At 41.2% G+C, this 12,416-nt stretch overlaps 1 protein-coding gene across 3 annotated transcripts; it reads right to left on the reverse strand.

Moving 5' to 3' along the window:
* Positions 1 to 2,419: 2,419 nt before the first annotated feature.
* LYRM1 (LYR motif containing 1) lies at positions 2,420 to 12,360 on the reverse strand. 3 transcript variants are annotated; one of them, XM_062503488.1, is made up of 6 exons: positions 12,248 to 12,349; positions 10,958 to 11,101; positions 5,382 to 5,540; positions 4,720 to 4,731; positions 4,296 to 4,388; positions 2,420 to 2,753 (listed from the first exon to the last, which is right to left on the reverse strand). In XM_062503488.1, exons 3-6 carry the CDS (start codon positions 5,538 to 5,540, stop codon positions 2,637 to 2,639), a joined length of 381 nt encoding a protein of 126 aa, XP_062359472.1. In that variant the 5' UTR covers positions 10,958 to 11,101; positions 12,248 to 12,349; the 3' UTR covers positions 2,420 to 2,636. The 3 variants fall into 3 exon arrangements, with proteins under 3 accessions (XP_062359472.1, XP_062359473.1, XP_062359474.1); XM_062503489.1 differs by lacking the exon at positions 10,958 to 11,101 and having other exon boundaries at positions 12,248 to 12,360; XM_062503490.1 differs by lacking the exon at positions 4,720 to 4,731.
* Positions 12,361 to 12,416: the final 56 nt, after the last annotated feature.

Consider the following 12,416-nt stretch of genomic DNA (forward strand, 5'->3'; position numbering starts at 1 on the left):
TTCTTGACAGAAGTTATAAAGGCCTTGGCATCTAATATAAGAGTACCAGTTGAGATGTCTGCCTACCTGCTACACTGAGTTGCAGATACATTTTTTTTTTTATGAAACTCCCTCAAAATGGTGGTTTACCAGTTTGACCTCAAAAAACAAAGGACTCTACTTAGATTCTCCTTTCCATACCAACTTTACCTTAAGCTATGGAAGAAAGGGTTTGCTCTATAGACTTTTGAAAAAAGAGGTGAGCTAATACTTCCTGAAGTTTTAACAAATTGCAGTCTTTGCCTTCTAGTGATGGAAAGTAATGAGGATGAAGCACCAATTAATAATTTTTCAACACTGAAGAATTATTAGGCTATCTAGCATATTAAAGCATCTCAAATAATGTGATGCTGGTTCTTGCTGGTTTTTCAGTTAAGCAAGTGAATACTCACTTGAGTTACTTGAGGGTATTTGAACCTTTTTAAAATTGCTTCTTTGCATTTTCCTTCAAAAGTAAACTCAAACTCCTGTTGTTTTCTCATTTGGTGTAAATCTTCTGTAATTTAGGGCTGTTCTTTAGAAATAATCTACATCTATGCGCTTAGGAAAGAGTTGTGACTGTAACACAGATAGTAAATTCAGACTGCTCATTTCCATGGCTGTTTATTCACCTGATGTGTCAGAGCATCAGTACCTTCATTAGTACCTTCATTAGTCACATGAACTTCAGCAGTTCAAAAGATTTGAATGATAGTTTAATGACAAAGAGTGAGTTTAAGCTTCTATTCAAACCCCTTGCTGCTGCACATTTTGGTTGGGCTTATTTGACACATCCCTACACTGGTGTATCAGAATTAGGATAGGAAGCCTGTATTTAGACTTCTTTCAGTGAAGAATTAAGTAAGCACTGTGTACAATCATGTTAGAATTATTTTCTGCTTTTTCAGTGCAATCTCTCTTTTCCTAGGCTAAAGGAGTTTTGTGTCTTCCTGGCAGCAGTAGATGTGTGAATTTGTTCCACTGACAGAACAATGGCATTTTACCTGTTACTCCCCCCATGAGGCATTCCCAGGAAATAATTATATGGGAATAGAGACCTTTGTGGAGTGGAGCCATAAAAGGTAGTGAGAAATTGGGCCAGCCAGTACCTGTCATGCTGATTCACTCTTACTGTTTTCTTATACTTTCTCATCTGCTTGTACTTTTTTCACTCTCAAAAAGTGCATTCTTGGGGGAGGGACTGTAAGTCTGTTCTGCACAGGACCAGTCCTAACTTATTTTTCAGGTAGACAGCAATATTTCTTTGTTTATTAGAGCCTGGAGAGTTTCAAATTACTTGGGAGAGCTCAGAAATGAGATTTCACTGATTTCTCCCACTTTGAAAGGAAATCATACACACATGCATGTTTCAAATTTGCTTTATTTTGCCACTGTTAATGTCAGGCTGGAATAGGTTGTCCTTAAAGTGCTGTGGACTGTGCTTAGGTAGTGTCCAGTATAGTGTGGCTCTTGTCCAAGCTTGGTCTCACTGGTATTTCCAGCCTAAGGATGGAAGGCTCCCCTAACTTCCCTGAAGAGAACATGTCAACAGCCTGCTAAAGTCAGAGGACTGCAAAGGAGCCAGAACAACTAGTAACCCATGAAAAGAAAATTAATTTCATTTTACTTCTATTCATAAAGCAGCTGGGAAGCATAAATACCCCTCAAACTTAGACTTGCAGATACTTTCTTTTACTAAAGTTAGGGTTCTGTCCATAACATAGAGTTAAAACCTAACACTAAAATTAAAGTAATAGTTGAAAAAGCCAGTGTTCTGATTATGTTGAAAAGCTGACCATCTGAAAACACACAGTGAGGACACCAAAGCATCCTAAGCTTGTTCCCATAAGTGGGAACTCTCCCTAAAGGCAGAGTTTTCAGTCAGTCCATACATGGGAACCTAAGGAACCCAACATGGGAATGTTTTACTCAGAGTTGTGTAATAGCATTCCAACCTTTGCAGTTCACATCCACACCCTCTCCAAAGGAAGGGAGAATAAAGCTGACCTAGGGACTCTAGGACACTCCTTTGCAGTTTGCTGAAAGGAAAAGGAGTAGTGGCACTTCTACTCTTTTCCACTGTCCAGAAACAAAACTTCCCCATAAAGGTACTATGAAACCAGAATTCTCCTCCAGGGACAGCAGGCAGAGCAGAGAGGAAGGAGAGCAGGTACATGGTGCAGTCTCTGTATTCCTAATAGTATTCAGAAGCTCTGGAGGAACTGTGCTTGACTGTCCCAGACTTCCTTGATTTTGTGTGACTTCACCCAAGGCACTGTCTTGAGTCACAACTGAGCACAGCGAACCCTCAAACCACCAGAGAACCCCGTTACAGATAAACAGTTTGAAATCCTGCTGCAGTTTGTCCTGATGTCAAAGTAACCTCTGTATCACACCTCAGTCCTTAAAAAGTGTTACTTTTATTGACAAGTCAGTGGTTGAAATGTAATAAATACTGAACCAACCTTATCCATCATACACAATGGATCAATTGGCTTTTTGGCCTCAGGAAATGTGTGAGCAAGTGACCACACCATTCACAGTCGTGCACACAAGTCACCTGGATTGCAGTTCACTGTTTAAAGGACGTGATTACACATCACAGCTTAAATAGTGGCTTATGAAACTTCATCATGGGATTTCAGGTATATTGGCTTAGAAATCTTCCTTAACTTTTCCTGGTGTCGCAATGTACGGCCTTGTTTATGGGCAAGGCCCATAGGAGGCAGATGGATCTGGAAAAGAAAATCCCACCAGTTAAGTGCATATTGGGAAGAAAAATGCAGACCAAGTTTCACTGAGTTTAAATGATTTTTTCACGCTTTGGAGAGGGTAACTCTATTGTCTCAAGCCAGCTTATTAGATTTCTAGGAGGAGCACTCTCTGAGGGATGATTAGTGGTGTAACTTTCAGGCCCTAATTTTTCTGTTTATTAAAATCCTGTATATGCTAGGTCTTAGTAACTTTGTTTTGCAGTTTGATTATCAGACTACAATGATACTTGATGAAACAGGATTGCTGAAAATGTTCCAGAACAGTAAGAACTAGAAACCCTAAAAATTCTTGAGTAGATGTCTTGAATCACTGTGAGATTTATTCATACCTATTTAACAAGTCACAAAATAACCCCAAACTGTATGTATTGAAAGCCTGCCTTCTTACTGTCATGATTATATATATGGCACATTAAAATGCACAATCAATGTCACTGACTCCATAAGCACAAGGAGCAATAGGTGACAGACTCTTCCGTTGATTGACAAAGTCTTTCTATTTCATAAGACTGTTAGTTGGAATCAAGCAGCTGTAACCCCACTAAATGAAAAACGTAGGTGGTAGCAGTCAGGTGTTACTGTTGCTGAGGCTGTCATCCTGTAAGATGGGTGTTTAGGTGCAAATAGTAGTAAAAGCACTGACTAAAGCAGCAGTAGAGATTTCTAGAATGTGAAAAATAATAATCATCCAGTTTGTCTGAGAGAGCAGATCCTTTGGGATTTTGAAACCACTGCAGAGCATGCATTTTAGGCCCATTTCTAGGAACACTGTTTGCCAGCTGTGTATTGTTAGTCTGTATACTGAAACAGATGGTAACAGTGACCATAGTCTAGGCAATAGTCTGATAAAAATACAATTTAATTTTGACCATGACTGCCTTGATAAGGGAACTATAGATGTGTAAATATAAACTCATCAACAGGAGTAGAGAGCATGTCTCTATGGGAGGCAGCATTAAAGTATTACTGACAGAAGTGACAGGGCAGTGAGGAAACTGTATTGAATGATGCACTACAAGACTTTGCTGCAATTTCCATCATTTCAGTAATCTTGGACATGTTCTTCAGTAGGAAGAAGGGAAAAGAAGCAGAAACATAGACAGGTATTTCATAAGGCCTGATTTGTGGCCAGGAGAACAGCTAATAGTAATGCAGGCTATGAAAATTACTGTACCTATTATGGCAGATGTAATTAGGTATTTTTATTCTCTCCTTATGTTCTATTACTTCATTCCATTACCATGTTTTTCTATATTCATTGGTCGGCTAAATATTCAGAGGCCTTGGGAGTTTGGTTCATGTAACTCCATTTAGGCTTTGACTCATTTTGAGGAGAAATCCTCTAATTTACAGTGAAAGAGAACATCTCAATGTACATCTAGCAAATATTTAAATGCCAGCTCATCTAAAAATGCAGTGCAGTGAGAGTGATGGAAACTGATGGTTTTGTTGTACAAGGAAAGCTCAGTGGGTATCAGTGAAGACTTTGTGATTTATACTCACAGGTCTTGGGTAAGGGATATTATAGTGAAGTCCAATTTCTATTCTTGCCTCACATTCTTCGATGCACTGCTTAATCAGCTCTGGATCTGTTACCTATGATGATGAGACAAACAAGTGTTTTATATGAGTACAGTAGTTAGCAATTAAAAACTCAGGTGTAAATGATGCACACCATATGGCTTCCCTTAGCTTATTTTGGCAAACCCAAGGATATAATGATTCTATTTTTTACATCCATAAAAGGTAACTTTGGTATTCTACTCAACTCAGCAATTCTGGGCTTGATGGCCCTGAACGTTAAAGCCTAGAGGCTGTTCAGGACTGAGGCTATATATGGAGTTTTTTACCCAAACATGGCATTTTCTCTGTAAAAAGACAATACACATGTAAACTACTACTATATCTATGAAAAAACCATGCTCACCTGTTCATCACTCTGCAAGGTCACCAGTGGAGAAAGGAAAGACACTGCTTGGTGTACATTCTGTTACCATCCTATCCAGAAACTCTCTTTGAAGTCAGAAATGTGGTGTGAATTATGACTTATTTTTTTTTTGATTTTGCATTACTTCAATTTAGCCCCAGACCGATATGGGATATAAATAAGCGTTGTGATCTTGAATTACAAGAAGGGCCTTTGATTACCAGGGTTTGAAATTTCTTCCTTAAGAAAAAAAAAAATAAAGTGCTTCTTTTAAAAGAAGTGCCAATAATTGCTGCTTTGAAAAGTAAAAAAGAAGCTGCTGAGCTCTGTTTGCCGTTGCATGGGTAATGATACACTTAGCTAACTTTGTAAAGATCAAAAGCTGCTTCAATTACACAAGCAGTATCTTTGGAATTTAATTTTTTCTTGGCACTTTTTCACTGAAAAAAGACCTTTTAGACATCTACAGTAGTTAATGAAGAGCTGAAATGGTTTGAGTTTTCTCAGGGACAATATTTAAACTGTAACTCAAATACCCCAGCATTTAAAGGAAATGAAATTTTGGAAACTCAACCCTTATATTCCTATTTTAGCATCCAACCATGGACTGCAAAAAGCAAGAGAAGAGTAATTCTGAAATTCAACACCGTGAGGACACTCACGTTTTTGTTTTTTCGGAATAATGTTCTGGCTTCATTTCTAATGTACTCTTTCTCTCTCATGGTTTCCTCTATCTGTCCTGATGCCGACTGCCAGTTTTTGGCTATTTGCAAAACCTTGCGGTAAAGGCCAAGAACTTCTTGTCGAGTTGCTGGTGTCATCTAAAAAGACAAGACAAATCCCCCAACATTTGCATGAACATTTGAGCTGCCACAAGGCCAGCAAGCAGGACGTTTTTCACACCATTAAATTAGTATAAAAATATTTGCACCACCCAAAGATAAGCTGAGCTATATGAAAAAACCCTGAGACAGCTGTAAACAACAATTAGCTGTTGAAAACTGAAGGTTCAGTCCAGCAAAGTATTTATACAGATACTTAAATCTATCTCCATTCAAACAGCTTGAGCTCTTGCTCAAAGTTAAGCACTTGGTTTAGTGCTTTGCTGAATCAAGACTGGTACAAGAATGCCTGGGTTCTGTTTCACTGATGTTTTGCAAGAGACATTGGGCAAGTCACCAAAACTCTACATGTCCCCCTTCCTAAGACATTGTTGTACCAATGCTGACCCTATCTTTGCAAATCTATGAATGAAATACATGATAAAACCACCACAATATTGCTGAAAACTTGTATAGGCTCTAGGGGCTGAGAGGCTTATTTGTGATACCATGACAGTAGGCAGTAATGATTCAGCTGGAGTGTGATATGATGAAAAGGTGATGAAAGCTATTTTATCTAAGCAGTCAGGAGAGGCAGACTAACTGTGGATTTAGGAAAATCCTGAATGTCTTGATTTTCAGAGAGCTGCGTACCTGCTGAGCCCACTGAATCAGCCTCCAGGTGTGCTAAGACTATTTGTCAGAAGAAAGAATGAATCTTATTCTTGCTTTATGTAAATGAGTCTTTTATAATATAGGTGTTACACTATTTCATGACAGACCACTTCTGGATAACAACATTTTTGCCATGGATTAAATTAACAGAAACAATGACTTCTGCTTAAGGGGCACTGCAGCTGTCAAAGGTACCTTACTGTCCCAAAGGAAGGTGCAGCAGCACTGCCAAGTAAGTAATGGATGCAATGAGGAACAAGTGTCAGGGACAGGACATTATCTGACTATCAGGATCTATTTGCCAACCTGGAGCTCTAATTACTGTGGGTGAATCTACCCTGAAATCAGATCTGTGTGCTGAGAATGGACAGTCTGGAGCAGAGTAACTCAGATAGCCTGACCTTCCCTCTGGAGGGAGAGCTCTCTTGGCCATGAGGAAAAGTTGCTTCCATGGGAAGTCTGGCAGTGTGCTATGGCTCAAATCCCTGTGGTCTGTGGCAATTTCTGGGATTCTGGGTTGTAAAAGAAGGGATTCAGCCAAAGGCTTCTCAGGCTGTACTGCTCTTGAGCTGCTGCCTCCAGCACAGTAGCTGACCAGAACCACGCTCCTGGGGCTCCAGACACTCACACCCTCTTTTCCCTCACCAAAGGTGGAATTACAGATGCTAACCTGAACACACGATCTGGCTCATGGTTCTTTTTCATAAGAAATCCTGAACTATAAATTACTAGCCTTATCTTAACTGTTGCTGTGATCTAAATACCTTTTGTGGTTTCAAGAACTGTTTTTCTCTGATTCTTAAGAGCGAACATTTTTGTTTTGTTATTTGTATTTTAACGTGTTTAACCAACCATACATTTTTTTCCCAGACATAAAATTATTCTTCCTACACAGCAGAAAGTACTTCTAGCAAATGTTTATGGTATTTCTAGGATATAATTTCCACAATAATATAATGAGGTAGTCCCAGCTCATCAAACACTTTGGAGTAAGTGCTTTACTTTATCCACTCTAGAGTTCCATTTCAGGCAGTGGCATCAGTCAGACACGAAGGCACAGATGTACATGTATCTGAAAAATCACTGCTTCCCCTGCTAGGTGCATATTTTGTACAGAAAAGAAACAGTTCATTTACAAAGGTTAACCTAGCACAAGCAGGTGTCACCTGAAGGTGTCACCTCTGAGAAGGTGGTAACAGTTTTCATGTAATCCATGAAGAAAATAAAAGGAACAATGCCAGGGGTAAAAATGTTTAAAATACAGGTTTCAGTTCTGATCTATGCATCAGACAATTTCCAAGGTGACAGCTTGGGACAACACATGCCCTTTGTTCAGAGCTGACTACACCTGCTACCCTTGGATTTTAATCATACCAGGAATCTGTTTATAAAGATTTTATTGAAAAGTCCAGAACCAACAATTATTTTCCCCACTTCCAATCCCTCAGCTACAATTTACTCTTTTGTTCTTTAATTTCCCTATGCTGTAATTGCTACAGCACTGTGTAGCCCCTCATCTAATTCTGCATTCTTGCTCTCCTTCCCACATATGCTGGATGATGTAAAAGACGTTAAGGAGCTATTCATGTACACTCAGCAACCAGGGCTCATTTTGGTCAACAATTCTTAACATTACAGACCTGCTTATAAGCCATTTCTGCAAAGATACATAAATGAAGGTGTGAGGAGCCCTTTACAGATTGAGGACTTCTGTCTGTGACAGTAAAGGATGAGAGCAAACAAAACAAAATTTAAAGCCTGGGTCAGATTCTGATATGAGTGGGAGTAATTCCAGTGAGAGCAAAATTACTTTCAACTTTAAATGTTGTAAATGAGATTGGAGTTTTTCATTTGGTATAAACAGAGCCCACACTGACAGAAATGTAAGTGATGGTACAAGTCATGTATCAGGTGTAATTTCATCAAGTGACACTACTTGTATTAGTTTTGTGGGTGTGCAAAATGATTCCGAGTGGGATAGAAAGGAAGATAAGGGAGGCTTTCATGTCCTTGTTACTCATCTTGCAACTTACATCTTTGGCATTTAAATTATAATTACATTTCACATCTCTGGAATGCTAAGTGGATGTTACACCACTTTCCCACTAACACCCATGCTGTGGTAGTCACACCCATTGTTTAACTTCTACCACCCTTCATTTTACTGCAGCATGCAGCCCACAGAGGTTAACCACAGGCGTTTCTGTCAAAAAGCACAGGGCTATTGTATTAACTGAGCGAATTTCGGGAGTTTACTGCCACAAAGCAAACCAGGAGAGGTCAAAGGTAGGTGTGTCCGCACAGCCGCGTCTGCGGGAAAAGGAGGAGGTGGCAGTTCAGAGCCCACTGTCGGGATCCGGGCTTTGGAGGGAAGCCGAGCGGGGCCTCCCAAACAAGCCCTGCTGGGTGCTGGGGCACAGCTGTAACGCTGCCTCGGTCTCCATGCAACCCCTCTTATCAATACGCACATCAGGCACCTGAAACATCCCATTGTGTCCAAACTCCAGCGGAGATTTCAGCAGTTAATGACTTACTGCATGGTGAACATGCAAACTCTCTTCACTGGTAATTACACAGTCCCTTGGACTATAAAGCGCAGTAGGTTTTTCTTTCAGGAAATAAATACACGTTCCTTTGGATTGTTAGATGGCTGACCCAGAAGTTCAATAATTTGAATAATCAATGAAACACCCGTCTTTGATTTTGCTATTTACAGGCTTGTCTAGAATTTAAACTAAAAGTTCATACAAAAATAATAAAAAGAATCTGCCAACTGCACTATACAATGAGCTCACCAGTGCAGTGTCAAAGCACAGCTAGGACAGAAGACAGGCTGCACCAAGACTGACTACAGATCCAGGAGCAGCTCAACCACAGGTGCTTCCCAGCAGGGGATGCCTGGCTGGGAACGCATGTCCAGCACTCTCCTCCTCTGCACAGCAACTTTGGTGAAGTTGTAAGTCTATTTTATTTCATCCTTTCTTCTCAAGCATTAGCTACTCACTTTAAGCATAAAATCTGCCAGCAGTGAGTACATAGAGGATTTTAGAAAATAAAGAGTGAAAGGAAGAGCCCATGGGGAAAAAAGGATATTTTAAAACAATTGATCTCTTCTTTCACATCCCAGCTAACTGGGGCATGCTTTAGTAACACACACCTAGTGCTGGTGCTGAAACTGGATTTGCTTATGGGAGGTAGGGAACAAAACCTTGCATGAAATAATTTGAAAAGGAAGCTTTGAACTTCTCAGACATAAAATGTTTTATTTAGGAGCAACACAACTTCTATTTGAAAGCTGGTTTGCTACTGGCAAGGTATCTAAAGACACAATGACAAACTGCTGGCCTGACTGCCTTCCAAATTAAGCTGTAGTCACATCTTTGTTACTGAAGTAAATTATGTCATTCAAGACCATGGTATATCAGCACAGTAGTAGGGAACACCACCATGTTCCATACTATGTGCCCATAAGACAATCCAGCCTGTATGCCAATCTATAGCTCCTATTCTCAAATGAACTATTTGGCTAATGTTTATTTAAAGAGATGCAGAAAAATTCACATATCTGGGGGCTTTTTTCAGGAGTTAAATTATGCTGCTTAGCTAAAAAGTGATCTGCAGTCTCTCTCCTGCTGTTAATGCAGCAGATAATCAATCATTCTTTTCAGAGCTCTCCACAGCAACGAGAGGTCAGTAATCCATATTCATAGTTCATGAAAGTCTGCCAAAATGACTCTGTGGTTCCTAAGACAGCAGTGGATTTGGGCTGTCATTTCCTTGAGGGACAATGACTGAGAAAATTAATTCCTGTGGTACAGCGGGAAAAGAAGAGGTCACAGATTCCTGTGATAGCTGGGTAGGTCACATGCTTTCCAGCAATATTAAGTTTCAAAATCTAGTTTTCACAAAAGTAATTTTGTCTTCTTTTACTCACATCAATGACTCAGTGACCTGTGACAGTACCCTGCAAACGCCGACCACACGTGGCTGCAGTATGTTACTGGTGAAGTGAAAACTTCATTTGATTTTCATTCCTGATTGAACGTTCATCACATTATTTTGAGATTGAGACAAAATCAAATCCTAGCAAAACCTTAATCACAGCTAAAGTATTACATCTCCATGTGGTGAAAAATGACTAGAATGAAAGATAATTCTTCCATTATGGTGTTACATCCTCATTTTTATCACTGACACAAGTCTGTACATTTCCAGACAGTCCCATCAATCTGACTCAAATATTTATTTCTCACTCTTTCCATCTACAAGCTACATCATAAAATATATGCAGATTTGGTGAAAAAGAATGAAGTTATTGAACCAAGATATTCTGTAATGGTATCTAAAAGCAGGGTGACTTTCACAGGGTTTAGAATTTTACCATGCCAATGTCTTTCTGCTAGCAAACTGAAGAGATCTGAAACCCCAATCAACATCTCTGAACCAGACTCCCTAAGTCATTGTACTCACATTGTTCATCAACTGGGATGGGAACTCTGCTGTTCTATCTGTGCCTCAGATTTCTGACTGAACTCGGATCTCTTTTAAGCTTGCTCTTACATATGGAGCAGTCTTTTGATCAGAAAAAGCAACTACATGCCAAGAGAATATAATTAAATAGTAAAAGCAAGGACATGGATTTTATCACTGTTTCCTATGTCAGTTCAAATAAGCCAATTCGCACAAAATTAAGGTTCTACAACATTCTTTTCACTTGAATAAATGAAAGTGGAAACTCTTACTAGTTCCTTTTGATCACTGGGCTTTCATTCTCTTAGTCTGAGGTGGTTGAGGCATTATCTGGTTTTAGTGGGACATACAGACTTGCCCTGGGAGTGCCTCCTGTGCTGCAGGAGCCTCAGGAAGAACAGAAATGCTGACTTAGACTGTGGGAAAGAGGAAGGGAAACAAAAATATTGCTTTACTTATTTCTTAGCTTTCTCATGAATAGCACACAGTGTCCAGGTAAACTCTAAAGCAATAATGGACTTGTCTCTAGTCTTGTTCAACTCTATTGTTCATGCTTTCATACCATTTTCTTCCCCTGTGTGTTTAATTCTCTATTACTTACAAGCAGAGAAAGATTTTAATGCAGAGTGAGATTTTTAGCAGAGAAAATGAATTCTCAACTATCCTTGGATGGCCTTGCTTATATAACATAGAAGCATACAGAAATATAACAACATGGACACAAGCTCCAGTATAGATTTATGCACCTTATTCATACTTTGGCTTCCAACCAAATGCAACTGAATGCATGAATAGAAATATTTCCCAGCTTTGGAAACTCTCCCAAGCTTGAGAACAGGTATAAATATTAATGCTAACAGAGACAAAAGCCTCCCTGACCCTTTTCTTACTTATTTCTGAGGATCACTCAACAAAACTCGATAGACATGATTTTTAGTTGCTACTTGAGAACCATAGCAGGGCTGTGAGCACGGAGGGCTGTGGGTCACAGAATCATTAGAAAAGATCTCTGAGCCCACTGAGTCCGGTCTGTGACCTAACACCACCTTGTTAACCAGACCATGGCACTGAGTGCCATGTCCAGTCCTCTTCAACACCTCCAAGGATGGTGACTCCATCACCAAACTGGGCAACCCGTTCCTATGTCTAATCACCCTTCCTATCATGTTCTTCCTCATGTCCAACCTAAACCTCCCTTGGTCCAGCTTAAGACGCTGCCTTCTCCTGTGGGCAGTGAGCAGTGTGGGCTCGGAGTGCTGCGGGTCACAGCCCGCTGTGGGCACTGAGCACTGCCCGTACCCGGTGCCCCCGCAGGGGCCGCCACTGTCAAGATGGCGCTGCCGCCCCCCATGGCCTGGAGCCGCGCGGCCACTAGGGGGCGCTGCCGGGGGGTGGGGGGGGTGGGGGGGGTGTCCTTGCGCCCCCTGGCGGCTGGGGCGGCCCTACCCCCGCAGCCGGGCGGAACCAACGCGCGAAGCACCCGGGGGGTAGGCCTCCCGGCCTCTCCCTTCCCTCCGCCTTCCCCGCGCGTACGCTCGCATTTCCCCCCCTCCCCGCTTTACCTTGGTGCAGTCGTGCCGCGGCCCCGCCCCGCCGGGTGCCCCCTCTCCGGTGGGCGCGGGAGGCGCGAGCCGCTGCCTTCCTGCCCTCACCGTGCGTGAGGCGTCGCGCGCACCGCCCCTCGCACGATACGTCACGGCACGTCACTGTACGTCACTGTACGTCACGGCG

This window comes from Cinclus cinclus, chromosome 16, assembly GCF_963662255.1.
Source record: "Cinclus cinclus chromosome 16, bCinCin1.1, whole genome shotgun sequence".
Classification (NCBI taxonomy): Eukaryota; Metazoa; Chordata; class Aves; order Passeriformes; family Cinclidae; genus Cinclus; species Cinclus cinclus.

Bases quoted from the DNA above. Each gene is read 5' to 3' on its own strand.
- LYRM1 (XM_062503489.1), bottom strand. From the start codon at position 5,540: ATGACACCAGCAACTCGACAAGAAGTTCTTGGCCTTTACCGCAAGGTT. The intron at 2,754-4,295 runs GTGAGTATAAAT...TTTCTTTTCCAG, and splicing joins ATATCCCTTACCCAAGACCT to ATCCATCTGCCTCCTATGGG.